General features: G+C 45.5%; 2 protein-coding genes and 1 pseudogene across 2 annotated transcripts; all 3 read left to right on the top strand.

Annotated features, from left to right (window-relative positions):
* The first annotated feature begins 1,276 nt into the window (after positions 1-1,276).
* Positions 1,277-27,617, top strand: LOC136365239 (serpin B6-like). The gene is made up of 7 exons (XM_066325572.1): positions 1,277-1,283; positions 21,799-21,976; positions 23,568-23,705; positions 24,327-24,444; positions 24,705-24,847; positions 26,199-26,366; positions 27,041-27,617. Exons 2-7 carry the CDS (start codon positions 21,809-21,811, stop codon positions 27,446-27,448), a joined length of 1,143 nt encoding a protein of 380 aa, XP_066181669.1. The 5' UTR covers positions 1,277-1,283; positions 21,799-21,808; the 3' UTR covers positions 27,449-27,617.
* Positions 1,678-6,365, top strand: LOC136365214 (serpin B6-like). The gene is given in 7 exon segments (XM_066325557.1): positions 1,678-1,858; positions 2,711-2,744; positions 2,747-2,847; positions 3,432-3,549; positions 3,782-3,924; positions 4,922-5,089; positions 5,757-6,365. Coding segments are annotated over 7 exon segments (1,218 nt in total). The 5' UTR covers positions 1,678-1,690; the 3' UTR covers positions 6,243-6,365.
* LOC136365250 (serpin B6-like) lies at positions 8,912-15,175 on the top strand (annotated as a pseudogene).
* Positions 27,618-27,818: the final 201 nt, after the last annotated feature.

The raw sequence follows: 27,818 nt of genomic DNA, 5'->3' as shown, positions 1-27,818 counted from the left end.
GAGAGCTGGAAGTAACAGAAGGAGCCGAAACGGGCACGGGGAGCGCAGGCTGGGAACCAGGAGAAGTTGGAGGGACGCTGTGGGAAACCGGAGAGGTCGTGGATGCGGGAGGAGAAGTGGGAGGATTTGGAAACCCGCTCTGGGATACTGGAAAAATCACAGAATGATTGCAAGGTGCGAAAGGGGACGCAAAGTCGTTCCGACGCACGGAGGGACTCGGAGGGGGAGCCGCGAAGTTGATTTGTGGCCCGGGAGTGGCCGCCTGTTTTCTCTTGAACTTGGGAGGAAGTGCAGACTCCATCTGTTTAAAAAATCTAGCAGTGCTCGGGCATACAGAGAATAATTTTGCAACAGATACATCTCTGTTAAGAGAAATAGCATTATACAATTTCTAGTTCAGTAGGTCTCAGAAATTATAAGTCAAAGCATCCGCTGGGTCTGTAGACTGAAAGTCTCTGTCACCGAAGTCAGCAAGTTTTTCAGTTCATTTTTCTGGGTATCAGTATGAGAGTTACGTTTTAGAAGTGTCTCAAGCTAGTTAAAATCGTTTCATTCTTCTGTGGAAAAGTGATCTTAAAGTTTTCACCTGACTCTGTTCGACGTTTACAGTGAGAGGGAGCAGCTCATTAATTCCAAGATAGTTTGATTTTTTTTTTTTTTTTTTTATTGGGGACTTTTAACACCGACGATGAGCAGTCTGTGAGAGAGACATTTGGAATTTCTGTGGGAGGACCGTGAAGGAAATCCCCGAATTCTGATGCAAACTCCTCCCCGTATTTGGGTCTGAGAGGAGCAGCAAATGTGAGAGTTCTGCTTTAAGAAGTGTGGGGAAAGCTGCTGTGTGAGTGAAATGTGTGGGACGTGCAGGGTCTGTAAGTCTGAAGTACTTTAACCTGCAGTCCGCCCAGGATGAGTCCTTAAAATTTCCAGATATAAGGAAAAGTTTATCCTTTTAATATAATGCCATTAATTTGAGTAATGTGGGGAAGAAATAAAATATCCTGTTACAATATGACTGATAAATGCTTGGCGTGGTTGCGGTTTTTAGTTTGTTTGGGAAGTACTGTTGTTGGTTTTTTTTATTGCTTGTTTGTGTGTGGGGGGCTTTTGTGGCTTTTTTGGAAAGAGAATGTTGCAGTGACAATGAAATTCTTGCTACTGTTGTCGCTTGTAAGCAAAGTCCTCCTGCCGATTTCTCACAGGCTGGCTGGCAGGTTTCAAACCCAGTGTGCACACTAGAAGCAAGCTGCAGCTACCACTGAAGGTCTCTTGACTTGGAGAAGGTAAGGGTTGGTAATTCTACCACTCTCATGTCTAACCTTGACTCTGGTGGTTACCCCAAAAAGGCCAGTTATTTTCTGTGTGAAGTCAGGAGAGACTTCTTTCAGGAAGTCCTGACCAAAATGCTGTTGTTCAAAATGTTGATCAAATGTTGATCACCTCAAAAGGTGTCGCACTGTGTAGGTTGAGATGGAAATCCAGTAGCAGTCTCTAAAGTGGTAAAATTCCTCAAATGTGTAGTGTGGGATCTCAGGTGCTTGTGGCACCAAGTCATCCTCCAGTGAGCTGATAATTTTCCAACCTTTGCTGCCTAGTTTACCCTGGGAAGTTTAAAGGGAGAAAGAACAGTTTTGCATTGAAATCAATGTGATCCATTGTTTTCTGTGTTTTATGTCCCAGGCTCAGAAGCATGGAAAGCCTCTGTGCAGCAAACACCACTTTTGCTGTGGAGCTGTTCAGAAAGCTGTGTGAGAAGAACCGTGGGCAGAATGTGTTCTTTTCACCATTTAGTATTTCTTCTGCTTTGTCTATGGTTCTGCTGGGTGCAAGAGGTAGCACTGAAGCCCAAATAAGCAAGGTAGGTCAGAATAAACTTGGTGGATTGCATTTGGTTTGATCATATTGAGCAAAAGATGTGTCTTCAGTCTGTGACATGTTGTGGTTGTCACTGTGGTGTGAGAGAGCAGATCTGTTCCTCTGGTGTGTGTAAACAAAATCAATTTTCATTGTTTTTGAAGGAGGGATTACTTTGTTATCAACTGAAGAGTTTCCTGGGTTTATTTTATGGGGCTTTTTGTAGTTTTTGAGACCAATTCTCTTTAATGTGTAATTGAGAGATGTGGTTTGGGCTTGGTTTTTTGTTGTTGTTGGCTTGATCAATCTCTAGCTACATAAATTATCATTTTCTGCTCCTTGTTTGGGCTTAATATCAATATATGTTTTCAAAATGTAGCCAGACACATAAAAAAAGAAATCACGGTGACTGAAAGTCAAACTGTTAGCATGGTTTACACTTTCTTGTTTTAAACTTGCTCAGGTGTCACATAGTACTTGCCATGTGTTTTACATATGACCAGACAATATTAAGTGCAGAATCAGACATTTTGGTTCTGATGATTGGCTCTTTCGCAAAGTGGGAGAAGACAAAAAACTCTGGGTTTTTTTTTTTTACATTTACTATTTACAAAAATTTCTCAACCTATGTTGTTGCCATAGTTGGAGATACTCAAATGCGTCAGGACACAGTCCTAAACTATGGGCTGTAGATGTCCTGCTTGGGCAGTAGCAGATTGTCCCCACAGGTCCCTTCCCACCTGGGCCATTCTGTGATCCTGTGCTTGGCTTGAGGGAAGGAAAATCAGAACTTGTGACTGTGCTACTCCTGAATTTATTACTTGTATAAGCACTGACGACGTTGATCTCTGTGTAGGTGCTTTCTCTGAAGAATGCTCAGGATGCTCACAAGGGTATCAATCCCTTCTCTCTGAAATTAATGATCCCAACACCAAATACATCCTGAGAACTGCAAACCGGCTCTATGGAGAAAAGACCTTGGAGTTTCTTGCAGTAAGTTGCCCTCAAATTTTGTATTTCTTGGTATAATGTACTTGCTTCCTCTTTCTTTGGAGATCAAGGCAGCTTAGGGTTTGCCTTCCATCCTTACAGGGCTGAGAGCCTGGAGTGCAATAGATTCTGCCAGAGCCCAGGGTGTGAACTGGTGGAGAATGTCCTTCAAATAATTAGTGTTCTGAGTGGACACAAGCAGGGTAAAATCCATCAGTCTCTACTCTGGGGTTCTGTCATCCATTCGCATATTTGGCTGTGGGACAAATGGTTGATGTATCTCTCATGAATTCTTTTACAGATCTATAATCATATGTCATGTCCCTGAAGCACAAAATAGAAACAAGAAAAATTCCCCCCATTATGTCAATGAAGTGGAAGTTTGTAGTGAGTGCATGATCCATAACAATAAATTGATTCCTAGTCCAAAGAAGTGATAAATCCTAGTAGGAACTTCAGCAAACTTTACTGGCTTTGTATGAAGGAGTGTAAGGAAGGCAGGCAGATTTCCTTGGAGAACATAAGGCATCTGTGTCTGAACGAGAGTGAATCTCTTGCTGACAATGTGTTGTGACTGTCCCTGTTAGTCTTTCCTAGAGTCCAGTCAGAAATCCTACCATGCTGGCCTAGAGCAGATGGACTTTGTGCATGCTTGGGAGGATTGCAGGAAACAAATCAATGGCTGGGTAGAGGAAAGGACTGAAGGTGAGTGCTTGGCCAAGTGGCCAGTTGTGTTGAATGGCAGCCATGGTTGGTGTAAACACCTACTTCAGGATGTAGGATTGTAATGCAAACAACTGAAATTTCAGGCTGTTGCTGTGTCTGGTCCATAATTCTCCCTCTATTGTGTATAAATGTAGAGTAGATGCTATCTTGTATAATATTCAATGCAAGTCAACCTGTGAATTAATGTGTGTTTTTCCTTTGTATCATAAAGGTAAAATTCAGAACCTGTTGTCAGAGGGGATTCTCAATTCCCTGACCAGACTTGTGTTGGTGAATGCCATCTACTTCAAAGGCAGCTGGGAAAAGCCATTCAGGACACAGAGTACCAGAGAAAGGCCATTCCACATTAACAAGGTATGATGTGCTAATATGCTGACAATACACTTTCAGGTGGATGTTGTCTGAAATGAGCAGCTTTAGGAAGGAATGAAATCTTTCAAGCAGGGTTACCTTGAGTAGGCTATATGAGATTCCTTATGCCTCCTCCCTATCATATGAATTTTCCTATAGCACAAAGAGAGATGTAAAGCTTGTGAATCGAAGTCTTCTTCAGTCAGAGCTTCCCTGCTGCAATTCTGCTCCTGACCCTTTCCAAAATAGATGGAAACAATCCCTTTTGAAGAATTCTGTGCTCTTCAGTTTGTTTTTAGAGGCAGATCAGTGCTCTTGATGGGGGCTTGGGCAGTGGTATGGGCAGGCCATGGCTGCCCCTCAGGATCCCCTGCAGCTCTGGCCTCCAGGAGTCACTAACAAGAACTGGCAATGTGCCACTCGTAACTCACCTGCATGAAGAAAGCATTGTGGAAGACTGAAGCCCCCATGCCTGTCTGGGAACTGTCCCTTCCCCAGTGGTGAAGTAAATCCAGGAATGTTTGAAAGTGCTAATGTTGCTTTTAAATAATGGAATATTTCGGCTTATCCCAGACTACCTCTGACAGGAACTTCAGAGACTGCTGGACTGATTAATTTCCTGAGACCTTGCTCTCTCCCTCTGAATGTGTTGAAAAACTTGACAGCAGTATTGAGAGTCACTGTTCCATGTTTTATTCCAGTGTTTCACATTTTGTATTCCAGTGCAAACTTAGAACCAGGTTTGAAGATGCAACCAACAGCATATTGGGCTGGTGACTAATCTCCTTTTGAATTGTGGTGGAATATTGTGCACTGCTGCTGCACCAGGCCAAGTTTTACCTCATGCTTTCCAAAAGATAGTGGTAGGGTTGCTGTCTGTGGTGTGTGATCACTTCTCTTTGTTCAAATCCTAAAAGGCCCTGAGTAACTGGCTGCCTGCTTTGTACTTTGAGACCAGCTGGAAGCTCAGCACTAACTGTTGGCATCTCTTGATTTCTAGAATGAGACCAGACCTGTGCAGATGATGTTCAAAGAAGAAAATTTTAAGATGGCCTACATTGGGGACTTGCAGACCAAAATCCTTGAGCTCCCCTATGTGGGTAATGAACTGAGCATGATCATCCTGCTCCCTGATGCAATCCGGGATGGATCCACAGGCTTGGAAAGAGTAAGTTGTTGATCTGAGTGCAAAGACAGCCTGAATCCTTCCAGGGAAGAAGTCTGATATTGCAGAGAGACCTGCAGTTCAGTCGCAGAGCAATTGTGTCACTGGTGCTCAAGGCCAGCAGAAATGTCCCTCTGCTCCCTGTCCCCAGAGTGACTTCCCGTGCCATGTCCTTGCTGCTCAGGCTGTGTGCTGCTGCCTCAGGCAGAGGCTGTGGAAGAAGAGCTGTCCCTGCTGAGGAGCAGAGGTCAGCTGTGGTTGTGGTGAAGGCACAGGATGGTGATGCTGGAATGTGGAGAGGGGGATTTTGGGTGGGCTCTTTGGAAGTCCTGTGGCTTGTCCTCTAGATGTTCTGTGCTGAGCAGCTGGCAGGGGTTGTGCACCTCACTGCCTGGAAAGGGGCTCACAGGAAAGGCAGCATCTGTTTTGTGGTGAGGATAGGTTGCAAGTTCAGGCTCTTTGGTCCTGTGAACAAAGAGTTTGTTACTAAGGTTTTCTTTGGATTTCCTCAACCACATTAAAAAAGAAACGAAAAAGCCCCAGTCTTCATCTTTAATGCTGGGTGGGAAAAATATATTATGTGCTTTCTGCACAGAATCTTCAGTATTTTGACTCAGTAGGTTTGATTATCTTCTCATTGCAATGAAGTAAATTTGTGATTTTTCTTCAGCTGGAAAAAGAACTTACTTATGAGAAGCTGATGGGTTGGATCAGTCCAGAAATGATGAGGTCTACACAGGTGAGTGTGTCTTTACCCAGATTTAAACTGGAAGAAGATTACAAGCTGAAACCTGTTCTGAGCAGCATGGGAATGCCTGATGCATTTGACTTGGGGAAGGCAGACTTCTCAGGAATCTCATCTGGCAAGGAGCTGGTGCTGTCTGAAGTGGTTCACAAGTCCTTTGTGGAAGTCAATGAAGAAGCCACCGAAGCAGCTGCTGCCACAACTGCTATAGTGCTTATTATGGGGTGCGCAATGACAGTTCCAGAATTCATTCATTCATTCACTGCAGATCATCCCTTCCTCTTCTTCATCCGGCACAACAAAACTGGCAGCATTTTGTTCTGTGGCAGGTTTTGCTGTCCTAAGGAGGAGATGTCTTGGCAGCATAGATGTCATCACAGAATAAACTTACATTTCCCTTGGACAAGGTGACTCCTTTTGCACTAATTGTCTCTTTGAGCTGTGCTTGAACCCTCTTCTGTAGTCTTGATCTCGGGCTTGGCAGGAATAACAGAGCTGCTTAGACAAAGACAGCAGCTGCCATGTCCAGCCCCGCTGCACGTGTGTGTGCGTAGGTCTCCAGGTTCTTGCTTGCGGTGGTGGCGTGTGACAGTTCGAGGTAGGTAGGGATAGCGATCGGAAGATGTCGCGCTGTACGGGCAGGCAGGACCCCCCTTTCCTCCTTAGCAAAGGTCACTTGACCCCTAATTAGCCAATAACACCTAGTTTATAACGTAAGCAGAAGGAAGTGATGCAGTTACCACAAGTTATATAGACCCATGTAACGCACTAATAAACGCCATTTGCTGTCCACCACACTGGTGTCTGTGAGCTGATGGCCCGAGCGTCTGGGGTTGGCCGCTGTGCTGTTCCTGAACCAGGTCGCCACGCCTCGGAGGAGGCAACAGTTGCGGTGTCTGGGAGTCTCGTCCAGCTTTGCCTGGACAGCTCTGACACCGGCTACAGTGAAGGTATAGCTCAGTATGGATCTACCTCGCTGATCTTGTGAGACCTTTGTCCCGCAGAAGCATCAGCAGAAATGAGGAAGAGAAGGAAGGACTCTGAAGGGTGAACAGCAACTGGCGTTTATTGATGTCCACAAGGGACCACCTCACCACCAGGGAGCCTGCCCAACAGGGCCCAGCTCACCTCTGTGCAACATCTTAAATGCAGGGGAGGAGCAAGAGGAAGGGTACAGTGTGGGACCAATCAGGGGGATGAAGAGGGGGACTCTGTACATAGAGAACAACAGTAGAACAAATCAAGAAGGCAGAGGAGGGAATAACAGGGATGCAGCCCAATCACTCAATGCTCTCACTGGAACTTTCTACATACAGGTGTGGCCTCAAAGTGATGGACTGGACTCAGGAGTTACAGAACTGGTGACTGACTGATAACAATATCCGGGGTAAATCACGAAGGGGTAAACATGGGGGAACAAGGAACAAACCATTACAACTTATATAAAACATCATAAAAGCAAGGAACAAATACATACATAGAACTGACAAAACCAAAACCACACCTACACTTGCTGACACATTTGTAGCTGCCCTCCCCTTTTACCTTCCACTCTCATCCATTTAGTGCCTTGATCCATTGCCTGGAGCTGAAAGGAGTTTTTTGGCAGCCTGTTCTAGGTATTGCTGAGCATCCTGCATAGGATGTGGATTTTTGGCTAACAACTGGATCAGCACTTAGGCAAGAATGGGAATGAAAGGATGTTTTTATAGCAGATGACCCTGTGAGGTATTTGTGGGGTGAGTCTGTTTCATCACCCCAGGACAGCTGGGTTTATTCCCTGTCACTTGGTTCTTTGACAAAGAATGTAACAATGGGGCGCATGGTGCCTATGCATTTGGAACGACAAAGCCTTGATTTTTTTTTTTTCATTGTTATATGTTCATTCCATTAATATTTTACTAAACACCACGTTTACCTGTATATTTTCAAGGATACAGCTGCACCAAGTTTCCTTACATTGGGTTGTGTTTTGTGGCTCCTGTTGCTGCCATAATAAAGGACGTGTAAGCGCAGCATGGGTGTTTTTCTCCTGTTTGAAGGCTAAGCTACAGGCGTCTTGCAGAGCGTGCGGCAGGAGCAGAGGAGCTCTCGCAGGGCAGGGACAGCGTTGGCTGTCGCCGCGGTTGTCCCGGCCGGGCAGGGACGCGGCCGAGCGGCCTCGGCTGCGCTGGGGCTGCGCGGGGCGGGAGGGGAGCGGGCAGCCTCCGCCCTGTCCCCGCCCGCGGGGCATCCTCCGGGCGTGCGGCGGGCTCGGGAAGAGAGGCGGGGATCGCTGCTCGCCTCCCGCTCTTGGCAGCGCTGGTGGGGCAGCGCGGGGTGCGGGCTGTGCAGGGCTTTGGGTGCGAGGCTTGCGCGGCTGCAGTGAGGAAAGGGAGTGCGGGCGCGCTCTGGGCTGTGGCTGTCCATGTTGGCTCGGGAGGTGCTGGCGTTTTCTTTAGCACAGAGCTCGGTAGAAGAACATTTGAAAGGTGCCGTGCCCATTGTGTGTCCGCTGGGGAGCTGACAGCGATAGTTGGAATTTCTGTGGGAGGACCGTGCAGGAAACGCGTAAATTCTGATATAAACTCCTCCCCGTATTTGGGTCTGAGAGGAAGCAGCAAATGTGAGAGTTCTGCTTGTAAGAAGTGTGGGGAAAGCTGCTGTTGTGAGTGAAATGTGTGGGGCGTGCATGGGTCTGTGAGTCTGAAGTACTTTAACCTGCAGTCAGGCCAGCACAAATCTTTCCAATTTATTCCTAATATGATAAGAATTGTTTGTAATATAATGCAATTAACTAGATGTGGTCAGTAAGGATGGGTTATTTGAGTAATGTGGGGAAGAAATATTCTGTAGAGTGTGACTGACATATGCTTGTGTGGTTGAGGATTTTAGTTTGTTTGGGAAAACTTCTGGGTTGGGTTGGTTTTTTTTTTTTTTTTTTTTTCTTATGGCTGTGATTTGAGTTTTTGGTAAGAGAATGTTGCAGTGACAAATTCCTGCTGGTTTTCTTGCTTTTATGCAATGTCATTCTGCCGATTTCTCCCAGGCTGGCTGGCAGGTTTCAAACCCAGCGTGCACACGTAGAAGCAAGCTGCAGCTACCACTGAAGGTCTCTTGACTAGGACAAGGTAAGAGTGTGTAATTCTACTACTCTCGCATCTGACTTTGGCTCGGTGGTTGCCCTAAAAAAGGCAGTTATTTTCTGTGTGAAGTCAAGACAGGCTTCTTTCATAGGAAGTCCTGGACAAAATGCTGTTGTTCAAAATGTTGATCAAAATGTTGACCAAAATGTTAATCATCTCAAGGATGCCACGGTGTGTAGGTATGGGATGGAAATCCAGTAGCAGTCCTCTAAAGTGGTAAAATTCCTCAAATGTGTAGTGTGGGATCTCAGGTGCTTGTGGCACCAAGTCATTCTCCAGTGAGCAGATAATTTTTCCAACCTTTGCTGCCTAGTTTACCCTGGGAGTTTAAAGGAGAGAAAGAACAGTTTTGCATTGAAATCAATGTGATCCATTGTGTTCTGTGTTTTATGTCCCAGGCTCAGAAGCATGGAAAGCCTCTGTGCAGCAAACACCCACTTTTGCTGTGGAGCTGTTCAGAAAGCTGTGTGAGAAGAACCGTGGCAGAATGTGTTCTTTTCACCATTTAGTATTTCTTCTGCTTTGTCTATGGTTCTGCTGGGTTCAAGAGGTAGCACTGAAGCCAAATAAGCAAGGTAGGTCAGAATAAATCTAAAATGGATGGCATTTCATGTGATCATCTGAGGAAGTGAAGTGTCTTACAGTCTGTGACATGCTGTGCTTGTCCCTGTGGTGTGAGAGAGCAAAGTTCTTCCTCTGGTGTGTGTGTGTAAACAGAACAAGTTTTCTTTTTATCTTTTAGTATGAGCTTGTTCATTCTGAATTGAAGAGTTTCCTGGGTTTAGTTTGCGTGGTTTTTTTTTTTTTTTTTTTTTTTTTTGTGTTTTTTAAGATCAATTTCTGTATTATGTAACTAGGAGGTACCTGGAATGTTTTTAATCTTAGTTGGTGGCTAAATAAATTATTTTTGTGTTCCCTGTGTGATTTGGCTTAAAATCATATGCTTCATAATACATATCATATCATATATGATACATACTAGATATCATGTCATATTATACATATGATACATTCTGAAAATGAAGGCAGCCACCTAAGAAATATATAAAAAATGTCACTGTCTGCATTTTAAACTGCTAACTGCAACTTGGTTTACTCCTTTGTAAAAACTTGTTCAGGTATCAGTATCTTTTGGCCTGTATTTTATGTAGGAAGTGACAATATGAGGTGTAGAATCAGTCCTTTGGGTTTGATGTTTGCTTCCTTCCCAAAGGTTGGAGGGGAGTATCAATTGGTATCTTGTTTCCATGCCCTTTATAAAACTTTCTCCAAATCCTACATTGTTGCCATAATTGGAGATATTCCAAATCCATCTAGGTGCAGTTGTGGACTGCCAGCTCTAGGTGTCCCTGCTTGGGCAGGGCTTTGTAGCAGATTTCCCTTCCCACCTGAGTCATTCTGTGATCCTGTAGCACTTGGCCTGAGGGCTGGTGATGCATTCTACGGGAGGCCAGAATGGTATGAGCCCCTCACATGTGCTTCACCTCCTGAGGGCTGCCCACAGCCTCAGAACATGGCTTATAAAAAACAGTGAGACGGCATGATCAGAGGTGTTTGGAAAAGCAAGAGGTGTTGATTTTCCCCTTGTCAAGGGAAAATAACAAATTTTACAAAGCAGAAGTGAAAAAGCCATTCAAGGTGCAGGGAGGTCACTTAGACATGCTACGACACCCTGAAAATGCACCCGGAGTCCTCCCTGGTCTCTTTAAGTAGGTAATGATCCAGGAGGTGTTTTTGGCATGCTGCCCAGCCGAAATAGCTCCAGTTCTTGAGGTAGAGCTCAAACTGTCCAACAGGTGCTTTTGTGTTGGAACTGTGCAAATTATGCTGAGAAGAGCATAAAAGTTTTGTTTCTTTGACTTATAAGTGAAGCAAAGAATGAACCCCAAATCTCTTCCTCATTGTGAACACCTGGGGATGTGGCTGCATTGCTACAGAATGAAAATCAGGGCTGCTGCTCTGCTGCTCCCTAATTTATGGGTACATCAGATATGCCTTGCAGGAGAAGTTCCAGATGGGTGGTGTGGTGAAGAAATCTTTTGGCTTCAAGTCATAGCATTTCACTTAAGAGTAATTTTAATATTAAATGAGTCATGCTGACCAAGTGTGTTTAGAGAAGTTCTGGACGCTGCTGTGGATGTTGGTCTCTGTGTAGGTGCTTTCTCTGAAGAATGCTCAGGATGCTCACAATGGGTATCAGTCCCTTCTCTCTGAAATTAATGATCCCAACACCAAATACATCCTGAGAACTGCAAACCGGCTCTATGGAGAAAAGTCCTTGGAGTTTCTTGCAGTAAGTAGCCCTTAAATTTGTTATGATTCTTAGTATAATATACTTGCTACCCCTTTCTTCTGGCGATCGAAGTCAGGCTTTGGGTTTTGCCTCTCAAATATTCTGGGCTGATTGCCAGGAGTGCAATAGATTCTGCCAGAGCCCAGGGTGTGAACCTGGTGGAGAATGTCCTTTAAATAATGTGTATTCTGAGTGTACACAAGCAGTAAAATCCATCAGTCTCTACACTCTGGGTTCTTTGATCCATTCACATATTTGGCTGTGGGACAAATAGTAGATCTATCACTTAGGAACCTAAGTCTTTTACAGAAACTTATAAAATCGTATGTCATGTCCATGAAGCATAAAACAGAAAAGAGAACAATACCACCCCACATCACTGTTAATGAGGTGTAGAAGTTTGTAGTGGAGTGTATAATCCATAACAATAATATTGATTCCTAGTCCAAAGAAGTGGTATAAATCCTAGTAGGAACTTGTCAGCCAGGACTTTAATGGCTCCATATGAGGCTGGGGAAAGAAAAACAGGCAGATTTCCTTGGGGAATGCTGGAATGATCTGGGATGTGACTGAACGAGAGTGAATCTCTTGCTGACAATGTGTTGTGACTGTCCCTGTTAGTCTTTCCTAGAGTCCAGTCAGAAATCCTACCATGCTGGCCTAGAGCAGATGGACTGTGTGCATGCTTGGAGGATTGCAGGAAACAAATCAATGGCTGGGTAGAGGAAAGGACTGAAGGTGAGTGCTTGGCCAAGTGGCCAGTTGTGTTGAATGGCAGCCATGGTTGGTGTAAACACCTACTTCAGGATGTAGGATTGTGAATTCAAACAATTGAAATTTAGGGCTGTTGCTGTGTATGGTCTTCTCTTTAGAAGAGAATTCTCTTTAGAATTCCCTTCTCTTCTGTGTTATAAATGTAGAGTAGATACTATCTTAGATCATAAATCGATGCATGTCAACCTGTGAAATAATGTGGGTTTTTCCTTTATATCATAAAGGTAAAATTCAGAACCTGTTGGCAGAAGGGTTTCTCAATTCCCTGACCAGACTTGTGTTGGTGAATGCCATCTACTTCAAAGGCAGCTGGGAAAAGCCATTCAGGAAACAGTGGACCAGAGAATCCCCTTTCCAAATTAATAAGGTATGATGTGCTGAAATGCTGACAATAAACTGTCAGGTGGATGTTGTCTGAAACAAGCAACTTGAGAAGAAATGAAATCTTTCAAGCAGGGTTGCCTTGGATAGGCTGTATGAGATTCCTTATGCCCCCTCACTTTCATATGAACACTCTCTTTGCTGAGTTCTCTGAACTTTGACATAATTACTAGAACCTTTCATATAGCACAAAGAGAGGTGTGAAAGCTTGTGAATTCCGAAGCTCCTCAGTTTTCTTGATGGGGGCTTGGGCAGTGGCATGGGCAGGCCATGGCTGCCCCTCAGGATCCCCTGCAGCTCTGGGTTGGCCTCCAGGAGTCACTAACAAGAACTGGCAATGTGCCACTCTTAACTCACCTGCATGAAGGAAGCATTGTGGAAGACTGAAGCCCCCATGCCCATCTGGGAACTGTCCCTTTCGCACTGATGAAATAAATGCCAGAATGTTTGAAAGTGCTAATGTTACTTTTCAATAAGGGAATGTATCTGTTACTCCAGACTACCACTGACAGCAACTTCAGAGACTGCTGGACTGAGTTAATTTCCTGAGACCTTGCTCTGTCCCTGTGTGAATGTGTTGAAAAAGCTGGCAGGAGTATCCAGAGACACTGTTCCATTTGTATTCTCCTGCTTTGTGAGCTTATAGACAGGTTTGAAGATGCAACACCAACAGGATGTAGGACTAATTATTAACCTCCTTTTGAGTTGTGGTGGAATATTGTACACTGCTGCTGCACGTGGCCAGATTTTACCTTGGCCTTTAGTAAAGGTAGTCGTGGGGATGTCTTGTTTTTGATTTTATATTTTTACGATCAGTACAGCTTCAGTATTTAACTCTATAAACTCTATAGCCTGTCAGCTGCCATTCTCCCATTTTATTCCGACAAAACAATTTCTCTCTAAGCCAGAAACCCAAGGACACCTCAGTTGCTCAGGCCCTGAAAAATGTAAACTACAGTGAACAAGGGAGTGCAAACTGTGGAAATGGGACTCCATTACCTGAAGCTGTAATTAGTCAGTTAGCCTCTGATATGCAAACAGACCAAACGTACATCTGTCTGAAAAAACCTGAGACAGTCATCCAGCTTGGGTGCAGTCTCTGTGAGACTCTTGCACTGCCCAAGGTGTACCCTTTGGAGGCCTTTCCATAAATCCTACTTTTATCCTTTAGCTCAGGATAGCCTCTCAAGGCATCAGTGGGGCTGCCTGCACTCTGTGGTGTGTGATCAGTTCTCTTTGGTCAAGTCCTAAAAGGCCCTGAGTAACTGGCTGCCTGCTTTGTACTTTGAGACCAGCTGGAAGCTCAGCACTAACTGTTGGCATCTCTTGATTTCTAGAATGAGACCAGACCTGTGCAGATGATGTTCAAGGAGGCAAATTTTAACATGACTTACATTGGGGACCTGCAGACCAAAATCCTTGAGCTCTCCTATGTGGGTAATGAACTGAGCATGATCATCCTGCTCCCTGATGCAATCCGGGATGGATCCACAGGCTTGGAAAGAGTAAGTTATTGATCTGAGTGCAAAGACAGCCTGAATCCTTCCAGGGAAGAAGTCTGACATTGCAGAGAGACCTGCAGTTCAGTCGCAGAGCAGTTGTGTCACTGGTGCTCAAGGCCAGCAGAAATGTCCCTCTGCTCCCTGTCCCCAGAGTGACTTCCCGTGCCATGTCCTTGCTGCTCAGGCTGTGTGCTGCTGCCTCAGGCAGAGGCTGTGGAAGAAGAGCTGTCCCTGCTGAGGAGCAGAGGTCAGCTGTGGTTGTGGTGAAGGCACAGGATGGTGATGCTGGAATGTGGAGAGGGGGATTTTGGGTGGGCTCTTTGGAAGTCCTGTGGCTTGTCCTCTAGATGTTCTGTGCTGAGCATATGGCAGGGGGTGTGCACCTCACTGCCAGGAAAGGGGCTCACAGGAAAGGGCAGGATCACTTTTGTAGTGAGGGTAGATTACACATTTGGTCTCTTTGGCACTCTGGACAAGGAGTTTATTACTAACGTTTCTTGAGTCTTTTCATCCCCTATTAGATAGGAAGAGAAAAGCCCCAGAGACTTCATCCTTGAGCAAGGGGGAAAAAATACAGACGTTATGTGCTTTCTGAAGAAACTCAGAAATTAGTTTTTGGATATGTGATATTTACTCAATTCTCATTGCAATGAAGTAAATTTGTGATTTTTCTTCAGCTGGAAGGAGAACTTACTTATGAGAAGCTGATGGGTTGGATCAGTCCAGAAATGATGAGGTCTACACAGGTGATGGTGTATTTACCCAGATTTAAACTGGAAGAAAACTACTTTCTGAAACCCCTTCTTAGCAGCATGGGAATGTCTGATGCATTTGACTTGGAGAAGGCAGACTTCTCAGGGATCTCATCTGGCAAAGAGCTGGTGCTGTCCGAAGTGATTCACAAGTCCTTTGTGGAAGTCAATGAAGAAGGCACTGAAGCAGCTGCTGCCACAGCAGAGCCAATGTGTGGGTGTTGCGGCATAATGTCCACCCCAGAATTCACTGCAGATCATCCCTTCCTCTTCTTCATCCGGCACAACAAAACTGGCAGCATTTTGTTCTGTGGCAGGTTTTGCTGTCCCTAAGGAGGAGATGTCTTGGCAGCATAGGTGTCATCACAGAATAAACTTACATTTCCCTTGGACAAGGTGACTCCTTTTGCACTAATTGTCTCTTTGAGCTGTGCCTGAACCCTCTTCTGCAGCCTTGATCTTGATCTTGGCAGGAATAACAGAGCTGCTTAGACAAAGACAGCAGCTGCCATGTCCAAGCCCCGCTGCACGTGTGTGTGCGTAGGTCTCCAGGTTCTTGCTTGCGGTGGTGGCGTGTGACAGTTCGAGGTAGGTAGGGATAGGCGATCGGAAGATGTTGCTGTACGGGTAGGCAGAACCCCCCTTTCCTCCTTAGCAAAGGTCACTTGACCCCTAATTAGCCAATAACACCTAGTTTATAACGTAAGCAGAAGGAAGTGATGCAGTTACCACAAGTTATATAGACCCATGTAACGCACTAATAAACGCCATTTGCCGTCCACCACACTGGTGTCTGTGAGCTGATGGCCTGAGCGGTCTGGGGTTGGCCGCCGTGCTGTTCCTGAACCAGGTCGCCACGCCTCGGAGGAGGCAACAAGTGGTGCCGAAACCCGGAAAATCATCCTGGAAGATGGGAGTCACCTGGACAGGTGAAGCAGCAGCCGGGCAGCTGGAGCAGCTCGGTGAGGGGGACTTCCCTGGAGCTGTGAGGAGGATGGACGCTCTCATGAAGGTTGTATCTCAGATTCATAAGCAATGGGGAATTGAGTGCAAACCAAAAGATTTTAGTCTCGCTCTTGCGAGGTTGATGCAAATTTGGGTCATCGATCGTCCGGTGGAGGTACTCCACCCAGAAATATGGGATAAATGTACTAAGGCTCTGGCCGAGGAAACAATGTCCTCAGGCTCAGGAAAGCATCTTAAGGCATGGGGAAAAGTTGTGCAGGATTTGCAAAAGGCTCTGCAAAAGGCTCTGCAAGAGCAAGAGACTTGGAAATCTGCACAGAACTGTCTTGATGGTCACACCTCCGCTGGGGGTTGGGGCAGCCACACAGAGTGCAGATGAAAGTGATTTTATTAAGTGTGAAAACTCGCAAGGGCAAAAGCCCGTTTTACAGCCTCAGAGCTCGGATCAATCTACACAGAGAAAGGAGCAGGCACAAGTATGTTGGGGAGGGTTAGCAGAAGAGGCCAGGAGTGCTGCAGTTAAGTCAGGGTCCGAGGGGGCCTGGGAGAGACCCCCACCCTATGCAACACAAAATGGCGTTGAACTACAGAGAGATGAGAAACGTGCAGCCGTGGCTAGAGGGAACAAAGAAGGTCTGTTAGATAATGTGAATACTTGCAAGCAAAGTTCGGAGGAGAACCCAGAGAAGTACGAGGTCAGCTCAAACTCTTATCAAAAAGCATCCTGCAAGGCAAGAGTCTCCCCTAGCAGGAGGCGGGGTGAGCCGAGGGGGAGGGAGTGGCCCGACCCTAAGAGAAAGGGGCTGGGTCGAAGCCTGACAAAAAAGGTACCGGAGCCCAGACGCCTCCAGTCAGTTGACTTCTGACTCTGAGTCAGACAACAGCTGGGACGAGTGGTTTCAGGACTGTTCAATAGCTGACTTGGGCTCCGACAAAGAGATAGTGAGGGTAGATAAAATCAATAACCTTAATGCTCCTGCTTGGGTCAAAGGGAAGGAGCAAACTCCACTCACGGACTGGAGGAAAATAACAGTAGCGTGTGCCAGCTGGGCCTCTTCAGCCAAGTTGGCCTTTCCGGTCTGAGTGGGGGGGGGGCAAGGAGGAAATTAGAGGACTTATTCACCGATAAATCCTAAAGATGTGCCGGGCTGGATCTTTGGATACCTCCGTGACTCGTTCACCACAGTGCCCGGAAAAAGCAGCAAATCATCGAGCAGCCCGACAACGCCTAAGAGTCGCACATCATTGAAATCCAAGCAGCAACTACATCTTTGTGTAATCTTGCTTTTAGGGTTCCTTAGCAAAGGGCAAGCCAATGCAAACCATTACCCTCATCAACCATTCAGGTGGGTCCTACGCCATCTTTTGAGCAAAAAAGCAATCAAAGAAACCATCACACCAGACAGATAATCTTTTGAGTTTAGGCTGAGAGACTTTTTTCCCCCACAATTAGGATTTCCCAGTCTTGGTGATTTCACACTGAAACAAACTTACTGGTGCCCTGCCTCTAACCCAGGTAAAAGCTACTGTAATTACCTAGGGTGTGGATACTGTGGGGTGTGAGACAATTGTGACAAGTAATAGATGGCAACCACAATGACCTGATGAGTTCTTGCAAGTCAGGTATGCTCCCCAAAACTGTCGTGAACCGAAATTTAGAGCAAATAGGCAAATATACACACCCTTGTACGGAATGAAACACACTTGTAAAAACTACACAATGACAGTTTTACAGCCAACCCATAAAGGTTGGGAGACAGGCAAAGTGTGGTCAGTGTTTGTTCGCGCCTTTCCTGACTTCTGGGTAAACATTCAAATCATCAAGTTCCCACTGCCAGCACCTCAATCAGCCGGACCCAGTCTAATTTTTGCAGTAACTAGACCCAAGAAAAGGTCCACACCAAGCCCCACCTTTACCCTTACCACCTCCTCCGACTTTGCAGCCACAGATCAAATCTCTAAATCAACTCCTTACGATTCGTTTTTTAGCGTGTTAAATGCTACCTTTGTGTCCTTGAACCAACTGAACCCAAACCTTACAAGTTCATGCTGGCTGTGCTATGACATAGAACCTCCTTTCTACAAAGGTGTTGCCCTCAATGTTCCTCTTAGTTACTCAGCAGAACCAAACCCACACCAGTGTAGGTGAGACACACCCCGGAGAGGAATCACTCTGAGTCAGATCACAGGCCAAGGTAAGCGCTTTGGCAATGCAACCTTGGCAAGACAAAAAGGTAATGTCTGTACAGAAGTTATCAAACTTAATAAATCAACCAACAAAAAATGGGCGATCCCATCTGCGTCAGGAATGTGGGTCTGTCACCAGTCCGGTGTGAGTCCCTGTGTTTTCCTTAACAAATTTAATGACTCTGCTGACTTTTGTGTCCAAGTTCTGATTGTTCCTAGGGTCCTGTACCACCAAGAAGATGAAGTGTACCGCCTTTTAGAAGATCCCAGCCGAATCCACAAAAGAGAAGTAATAACAGGCATCACCATTGCGATGCTGCTTGGCCTGGGAGCTACCAGTGCAGCCACAGGTGTTTCGGCCCTCGTGAACCAACACCAAAGCCTTTCTCAGCTGCAGATGACCATCGACGAAGACTTACAAAGAACTGAAAAATCCATTTCCTTTCTAGAGAAATCTGTTTCCTCTCTCTCAGAAGTCATCCTCCAGAACAGGCGAGGACTAGACCTCTTGCTACTGCCACAAGGAGGCCTCTGTGCCGTCTTGAGAGAGGAATGCTGTTTCTATGCAGACCACACCGGAGTCGTAGGAGACTCCATGGCTGAGTTAGGGGAAAGGTTAGCCCGGAGAAAAAGAGAGAGAGAAGCCCAACAAGGATGGTTTGAATCTTGGTACAACCAGTCTCCATGGCTGACCACCCTTGTTTCCTCTCTGATCGGCCCACTTACCATAGTACTCCTAATGTTAATCATTGGGCCTTGCATACTAAACAAATTAGTGTCGTTCGTTAGAAGCTGTTTAGAAAAACTTTAAATTTTACTAATTGACCGCCAAAAGCTGCTTTAAAGTGCACTTATTAGGTACATTTTATATTGCTTTATTACATACATTTTGTTTTGCCTTTTTAATGTACTATGTAGATCTTACTAACTTTTGCATTCGTATAACTTTACACTTCGTATGTTTTGTAAATAGTCATGAGGGAGGGGGAAAATGTGGCAGTTCGAGATAGGTAGGGATAGGCGATCGGAAGATGTCGCGCTGTACGGGCAGGCAGAACCCCCCTTTCCTCCTTAGCAAAGGTCACTTGACCCCTAATTAGCCAATAACACCTAGTTTATAACGTAAGCAGAAGGAAGTGATGCAGTTACCACAAGTTATATAGACCCATGTAACGCACTAATAAACGCCATTTGCTGTCCACCACACTGGTGTCTGTGAGCTGATGGCCCAAGCAGTCTGGGGTTGGCCGATGTGCTGCTCCTGAACCAGGTCGCCACGCCTCGGAGGAGGCAACAGTTGCGGTGTCTTGGGAGTCTCGTCCAGCTTTGCCTGGACAGCTCTGACACCGGCTACAGTGAAGGTATAGCTCAGTAGATGGATCTACCTCGCTGATCTTGTGAGACCTTTGTCCCGCAGAAGCGTCAGCAGAAATGAGGAAGAGAAGGAAGGACTCTGAAGGGTGAACAGCAACTGGCATTTATTGATGTCCACAAGGGACCACCTCACCACCAGGGAGCCTGCCCAACAGGGCCCAGCTCACCTCTGTGCAACATCTTAAATGCAGGGGAGGAGCAAGAGGAAGGGTACAGTGTGGGACCAATCAGGGGGATGAAGAGGGGGACTCTGTACATAGAGAACAAACAGTAGAACACATTAAGAAGGCAGAGGAGGGAATAACAGGGATGCAGCCCAATCACTCAATGCTCTCACTGGAACTTTCTACATACAGGGTGTGGCCTCAAAGTGATGGACTGGACCCAGGAGTTACAGAACTGGTGACTGACTGATAACAATATCCGGGGTAAATCACGAAGGGGTAAACATGGGGGAACAAGGAACAAACCATTACAACTTATATAAACATCATAAAAGCAAAACCAAATACATACATAGAACTGACAAAACCAAAAACACACCACTACACTTGCTGACACCTTTGTAGCTGCCCTCCCCTTTTACCTTCCACTCTCATCCATTTAGTGCCTTGATCCATTGCCTGGAGCTGAAAGGAGTTTTTTGGCAGCCTGTTCTAGGTATTGCTAGAGCATCCTGCATAGGATGTGGATTTTTGGCTAACAACTGGATCAGCACTTAGGCAAGAATGGGAATGAAAGGATGTTTTTATAGCAGATGACCCTGTGAGGTATTTGTGGGGTGAGTCTGTTTCATCACCCCAGGACAGCTGGGTTTATTCCCTGTCACTTGGTTCTGGTCCTTTGACAAAGAATGTAACAATGGGGCACATGGTGCCTATGCACTTGGAACGACAAAGCCTTGATTTTTTTTTTTTTTTCCATTGTTATATGTTCATTCCATTAATATTTTACTAAACACCACAGTTTACCTGTATATTTTCAAGGATACAGCTGCACCAAGTTTCCTTACATTGGGTTGTGTTTTGTGGCTCCTGTTGCTGCCATAATAAAGGACGTGTAAGCGCAGCATGGGTGTTTTTCTCCTGTTTGAAGGCTAAGCTACAGGCGTCTTGCAGAGCGTGCGGCAGGAGCAGAGGAGCTCTCGCAGGGCAGGGACAGCGTTGGCTGTCGCCGCGGTTGTCCCGGCCGGGCAGGGACGCGGCCGAGCGGCCTCGGCTGCGCTGGGGCTGCGCGGGGCGGGAGGGGAGCGGGGCAGCCTCCGCCCTGTCCCCGCCCGCGGGGCATCCTCCGGGCGTGCGGCGGGCTCGGGAAGAGAGGCGGGGATCGCTGCTCGCCTCCCGCTCTTGGCAGCGCTGGTGGGGCAGCGCGGGGTGCGGGCTGTGCAGGGCTTTGGGTGCGAGGCTTGCGCGGCTGCAGTGAGGAAAGGGAAGTGCGGGCGCGCTCTGGGCTATGGCTGTCCATGTTGGCTCGGGAGGTGCTGGCGTTTTCTTTAGCACAGAGCTCGGTAGAAGAACATTTGAAAGGTGCCGTGCCCATTGTGTGTCCGCTGGGGAGAGCTGACAGCGATATTTGGAATTTCTGTGGGAGGACCGTGCAGGAAACGCGTAAATTCTGATATAAACTCCTCCCCGTATTTGGGTCTGAGAGGGAGCAGCAAATGTGAGAGTTCTGCTTTAAGAAGTGTGGGGAAAGCTGCTGTGTGAGTGAAATGTGTGGGGCGTGCAGGGTCTGTGAGTCTGAAGTACTTTAACCTGCAGTCAGGCCAGCACAAATCGTTCCAATTTGTTCTTATAATGATAGGAATTGTTTGTAATATAATGCCATTAACTAGGAGTGGTAAATAGTGATGGGATAGATGAATAATGTGGGGAAGAAATATTCTGTTACAGTGTGACTGACATATGCTTGGTGTGGTTGAGGATTTTAGTTTGTTTGGGAAGACTTCTGGGGTTGCGGTGTTTTTTTTTTTTTTTTTTTTTTTTTTTTTTTTTTTTTTTTTTTCTTTTTTTTTTTTTTTTTCTTGTGGGTGGTTTTTTTTTGAGTTTTTGGCAAGAGAATGTTGCAGTGACAAATTCCTGCTGGTTTTCTTGCTTTTATGTAAAGTCATTCTGCCGACTTCTCCCCGGCTGGCTGGCAGGTTTCAAACCCAGCGTGCACACGTAGAAGCAAGCTGCAGCTACCACTGAAGGTCTCTTGACTAGGACAAGGTAAGAGTGTGTAATTCTACCGCTCTCATGTGTAATCTTGACTCTGGTGGTTACCCCAAAAAGGCTAGTTATTTTCTATGTGAAGACAAGAGAGACATCATTCATAGAACGTCCTGGGCAAAATGCTGTTGTTCAAAATGTTGATCAAAATGTTGGTCACCTCAAAAGGTGTCGCACTGTGTAGGTATGGGATGGAAATCCAGTAGCAGTCTCTAAAGTGGTAAAATTCCTCAAATGTGTAGTGTGGGATCTCAGGTGCTTGTGGCACCAAGTCATTCTCCAGTGAGCAGATAATTTTCCAACCTTTGCTGCCTAGTTTACCCTGGGAAGTTTAAAGGGGAGAAAGAACGGTTTTGCATTGAAATCAATGTGATCCATTGTTGTTCTGTGTTTTATGTCCCAGGCTCAGAAGCATGGAAAGCCTCTGTGCAGCAAACACCACTTTTGCTGTGGAGCTCTTCAGAAAGCTGTGTGAGAAGAACAGTGGGCAGAATGTGTTCTTTTCACCATTTAGTATTTCTTCTGCTTTGTCTATGGTTCTGCTGGGTTCAAGAGGTAGCACTGAAGCCCAAATAAGCAAGGTAGGTCAGAATAAATCTAAAATGGATGGCATTTCATGTGATCATCTGTGGAAGTGAAGTGTCTTACAGTCTGTGACATGCTGTGCTTGTCCCTGTGGTGTGAGAGAGCAAAGTTCTTCCTCTGGTGTGTGTGTGTGTAAACAGAACCCGTTTTCTTTTATCTTTTAGTATGAGCTTTGTTCATTCTGAATTGAAGAGTTTCCTGGGTTTAGTTTGCGTGGTTTTTTTTTTTTTTTTTTTTTTTTTTTTTTTGTGTGTGTGTGTGTTTTTTAAGATCAATTTTCTGTATTATGTAACTAGGAGGTACCTGGAATGTTTTTAATCTTTAGTTGGTGGCTAAATAAATTATTTTTGTTTCCCTGTGTGATTTGGCTTAAAATCATATGCTACATAATACATATCATATCATATATGATATATACTAGATATCATGTCATATTATACATATGATACATTCTGAAAATGAAGGCAGCCACCTAAGAAATATATAAAAAATGTCACTGTCTGCATTTTAAACTGCTAACTGCAACTTGGTTTACTCCTTTGTAAAAACTTGTTCAGGTATCAAGTATCTTTTGGCCTGTATTTTATGTAGGAAGTGACAATATGAGGTGCAGAACCCGTGCTTTTGGTTTTGATGTTTGCTTCCTTCCCAAAGTTGGAGGGGAGTATCAACTGGTATCTTGTTTCCATGCCCTTTATAAAACTTTCTCCAAATCCTACATTATTGCCATAATTGGAGATATTCCAAATCCATCTAGGTGCAGTTGTGGACTGCCAGCTCTAGGTGTCCCTGCTTGGGCAGGGCTTTGTAGCAGATTTTCCCCTTCCCACCTGAGTCATTCTGTGATCCTGTAGCCCTTGGCCTGAGGGCTGGTGATGCATTCTACAGGAGGCCAGAATGGTATGAGCCCCTCACAGGTGCTTCACCTCCTGAGGGCTGCCCACAGCCTCAGAACATGGCTTATAAAAACAGTGAGAGGTGTTTGGAAAAGCAAGAGGTGTTGATTTTCCCCTTGTCAAAGGGAAAAATAACAAATTTTACAAAGCAGAAGTGAAAAAGCCATTCAAGGTGCAGGGAGGTCACTTAGACATGCTACGACACCCTGAAAATGCACCCGGAGTCTCCCTGGTCTCTTTAAGTAGGTAATGATCCAGGAGGAGTTTTTTGGCATGCTGCCCAGCCGAAATAGCTCCAGTTCTTGAGGTAGAGCTCAAACTGTCCAAGAGGTGCTTTTGTGTTGGAACTGTGCAAATTATGCTGAGAAGAGCATAAAAGTTTTTGTTTCTTTGACTTATAAGTGAAGCAAAGAATGAACCCCAAATCTCTTCCTCATTGTGAATACCTGGGGAATGTGGTTGCATTGCTACAAAATGAAAATCAGGGCTGCTGCTCTGCTGCTCCCTAATTTATGGGTACATCAGATATGCCTTGCAGGAGAAGTTCCAGATGGGTGGTGTGGTGAAGAAATCTTTTGGCTTCAAGTCATAGCATTTCACTTAAGAGTAATTTTAATATTAAATGAGTCATGCTGACCAAGTGTGTTTAGAGAAGTTCTGGACGCTGCTGTGGATGTTGGTCTCTATGCAGGTGCTTTCTCTGAAGAATGCTCAGGATGCTCACAATGGGTATCAGTCCCTTCTCTCTGAAATTAATGATCCCAACACCAAATACATCCTGAGAACTGCAAACCGGCTCTATGGAGAAAAGTCCTTGGAGTTTCTTGCAGTAAGTAGCCCTTAAATTTGTTATGATTCTTAGTATAATATACTTGCTACCCCTTTCTTCTGGCGATCGAAGTCAGGCTTTGGGTTTTGCCTCTCAAATATTCTGGGCTGATTGCCAGGAGTGCAATAGATTCTGCCAGAGCCCAGGGTGTGAACCTGGTGGAGAATGTCCTTTAAATAATGTGTATTCTGAGTGTACACAAGCAGTAAAATCCATCAGTCTCTACACTCTGGGTTCTTTGATCCATTCACATATTTGGCTGTGGGACAAATAGTAGATCTATCACTTAGGAACCTAAGTCTTTTACAGAAACTTATAAAATCGTATGTCATGTCCATGAAGCATAAAACAGAAAAGAGAACAATGCCCACCCCACATCACTGTTAATGAGGTGTAGAAGTTTGTAGTGGAGTGTATAATCCATAACAATAATATTGATTCCTAGTCCAAAGAAGTGGTATAAATCCTAGTAGGAACTTGTCAGCCAGGACTTTAATGGCTCCATATGAGGCTGGGGAAAGAAAACAGGCAGATTTCCTTGGGGAATGCTGGAATGATCTGGGATGTGACTGAACGAGAGTGAATCTCTTGCTGACAATGTGTTGTGACTGTCCCTGTTAGTCTTTCCTAGAGTCCAGTCAGAAATCCTACCATGCTGGCCTAGAGCAGATGGACTTTGTGCATGCTTGGGAGGATTGCAGGAAACAAATCAATGGCTGGGTAGAGGAAAGGACTGAAGGTGAGTGCTTGGCCAAGTGGCCAGTTGTGTTGAATGGCAGCCATGGTTGGTGTAAACACCTACTTCAGGATGCAGGATTGTGAATTCAAACAACTGAAATTTCAGGCTGTTGCTGTGTATGGTCTTCTCTTTAGAAGAGAATTCTCTTTAGAATTCCCTTCTCTTCTGTGTTATAAATGTAGAGTAGATACTATCTTAGATCATAAATCGATGCATGTCAACCTGTGAAATAATGTGTGTTTTTCCTTTATATCATAAAGGTAAAATTCAGAACCTGTTGGCAGAAGGGTTTCTCAATTCCCTGACCAGACTTGTGTTGGTGAATGCCATCTACTTCAAAGGCAGCTGGGAAAAGCCATTCAGGAAACAGTGGACCAGAGAATCCCCTTTCCAAATTAATAAGGTATGATGTGCTGAAATGCTGACAATAAACTGTCAGGTGGATGTTGTCTGAAACAAGCAACTTTGAGAAGAAATGAAATCTTTCAAGCAGAGTTACCTTGGGTAGGCTGTATGAGATTTCTTATGCCCCCTCACTTTCATATGAACACTCTCTTTGCTGAGTTCTCTGAACTTTGACATAATTACTAGAACCTTTCATATAGCACAAAGAGAGGTGTGAAAGCTTGTGAATTCCGAAGCTCCTCAGTTTTCTTGATGGGGGCTTGGGCAGTGGCATGGGCAGGCCATGGCTGCCCCTCAGGATCCCCTGCAGCTCTGGGTTGGCCTCCAGGAGTCACTAACAAGAACTGGCAATGTGCCACTCTTAACTCACCTGCATGAAGGAAGCATTGTGGAAGACTGAAGCCCCCATGCCCATCTGGGAACTGTCCCTTTCGCACTGATGAAATAAATGCCAGAATGTTTGAAAGTGCTAATGTTACTTTTCAATAAGGGAATGTATCTGTTACTCCAGACTACCACTGACAGCAACTTCAGAGACTGCTGGACTGATTAATTTCCTGAGACCTTGCTCTGTCCCTGTGTGAATGTGTTGAAAAAGCTGGCAGGAGTATCCAGAGACACTGTTCCATTTTGTATTCTCCTGCTTTGTGAGCTTATAGACAGGTTTGAAGATGCAACACCAACAGGATGTAGGACTAATTATTAACCTCCTTTTGAGTTGTGGTGGAATATTGTACACTGCTGCTGCACGTGGCCAGATTTTACCTTGGCCTTTAGTAAAGGTAGTCGTGGGGATGTCTTGTTTTTGATTTTATATTTTTACGATCAGTACAGCTTCAGTGTTTAACTCTATAAACTCTATAGCCTGTCAGCTGCCATTCTCCCATTTTATTCCGACAAAACAATTTCTCTCTAAGCCAGAAACCCAAGGACACCTCAGTTGCTCAGGCCCTGAAAAATGTAAACTACAGTGAACAAGGGAGTGCAAACTGTGGAAATGGGACTCCATTACCTGAAGCTGTAATTAGTCAATTAGCCTCTGATATGCAAACAGACCAAACGTACATCTGTCTGAAAAACCTGAGACAGTCATCCAGCTTGGGTGCAGTCTCTGTGAGACTCTTGCACTGCCCAAGGTGTACCCTTTGGAGGCCTTTCCATAAATCCTACTTTTATCCTTTAGCTCAGGATAGCCTCTCAAGGCATCAGTGGGGCTGCCTGCACTCTGTGGTGTGTGATCAGTTCTCTTTGGTCAAGTCCTAAAAGGCCCTGAGTAACTGGCTGCCTGCTTTGTACTTTGAGACCAGCTGGAAGCTCAGCACTAACTGTTGGCATCTCTTGATTTCTAGAATGAGACCAGACCTGTGCAGATGATGTTCAAGGAGGCAAATTTTAACATGACTTACATTGGGGACCTGCAGACCAAAATCCTTGAGCTCTCCTATGTGGGTAATGAACTGAGCATGATCATCCTGCTCCCTGATGCAATCCGGGATGGATCCACAGGCTTGGAAAGAGTAAGTTATTGATCTGAGTGCAAAGACAGCCTGAATCCTTCCAGGGAAGAAGTCTGACATTGCAGAGAGACCTGCAGTTCAGTCGCAGAGCAGTTGTGTCACTGGTGCTCAAGGCCAGCAGAAATGTCCCTCTGCTCCCTGTCCCCAGAGTGACTTCCCGTGTCATGTCCTTGCTGCTCAGGCTGTGTGCTGCTGCCTCAGGCAGAGGCTGTGGAAGAAGAGCTGTCCCTGCTGAGGAGCAGAGGTCAGCTGTGGTTGTGGTGAAGGCACAGGATGGTGATGCTGGAATGTGGAGAGGGGGATTTTGGGTGGGCTCTTTGGAAGTCCTGTGGCTTGTCCTCTAGATGTTCTGTGCTGAGCATATGGCAGGGGGTGTGCACCTCACTGCCAGGAAAGTGGCTCACAGGAAAGGGCAGGATCACTTTTGTAGTGAGGGTAGATTACACATTTGGTCTCTTTGGCACTCTGGACAAGGAGTTTATTACTAACGTTTCTTGTGTCTTTTCATCCCCTATTAGATAGGAAGAGAAAAGCCCCAGAGACTTCATCCTTGAGCAAGGGGGAAAAAATACAGACGTTATGTGCTTTGTGAAGAAACTCAGAAATTACTTTTTGGATATGTGATATTTACTCAATTCTCATTGCAATGAAGTAAATTTGTGATTTTTCTTCAGCTGGAAGGAGAACTTACTTATGAGAAGCTGATGGGTTGGATCAGTCCAGAAATGATGAGGTCTACACAGGTGATGGTGTATTTACCCAGATTTAAACTGGAAGAAAACTACTTTCTGAAACCCCTTCTTAGCAGCATGGGAATGTCTGATGCATTTGACTTGGAGAAGGCAGACTTCTCAGGGATCTCATCTGGCAAGGAGCTGGTGCTGTCCGAAGTGATTCACAAGTCCTTTGTGGAAGTCAATGAAGAAGGCACTGAAGCAGCTGCTGCCACAGCAGAGCCAATGTGTGGGTGTTGCGGCATAATGTCCACCCCAGAATTCACTGCAGATCATCCCTTCCTCTTCTTCATCCGGCACAACAAAACTGGCAGCATTTTGTTCTGTGGCAGGTTTTGCTGTCCCTAAGGAGGAGATGTCTTGGCAGCATAGGTGTCATCACAGAATAAACTTACATTTCCCTTGGACAAGGTGACTCCTTTTGCACTAATTGTCTCTTTGAGCTGTGCCTGAACCCTCTTCTGCAGCCTTGATCTTGATCTTGGCAGGAATAACAGAGCTGCTTAGACAAAGACAGCAGCTGCCGTGTCCAAGCCCCGCTGCACGTGTGTGTGCGTAGGTCTCCAGGTTCTTGCTTGCGGTGGTGGCGTGTGACAGTTCGAGGTAGGTAGGGATAGGCGATCGGAAGATGTTGCTGTACGGGTAGGCAGAACCCCCCTTTCCTCCTTAGCAAAGGTCACTTGACCCCTAATTAGCCAATAACACCTACTTTATAACG

This window comes from Sylvia atricapilla, chromosome 1 (assembly GCF_009819655.1).
Source record: "Sylvia atricapilla isolate bSylAtr1 chromosome 1, bSylAtr1.pri, whole genome shotgun sequence".
Taxonomy (NCBI): domain Eukaryota; kingdom Metazoa; phylum Chordata; class Aves; order Passeriformes; family Sylviidae; genus Sylvia; species Sylvia atricapilla.
The sequence above is the reverse complement of the archived record's forward strand: the minus strand, read 5'-3'. Positions and strand labels throughout refer to the sequence as shown.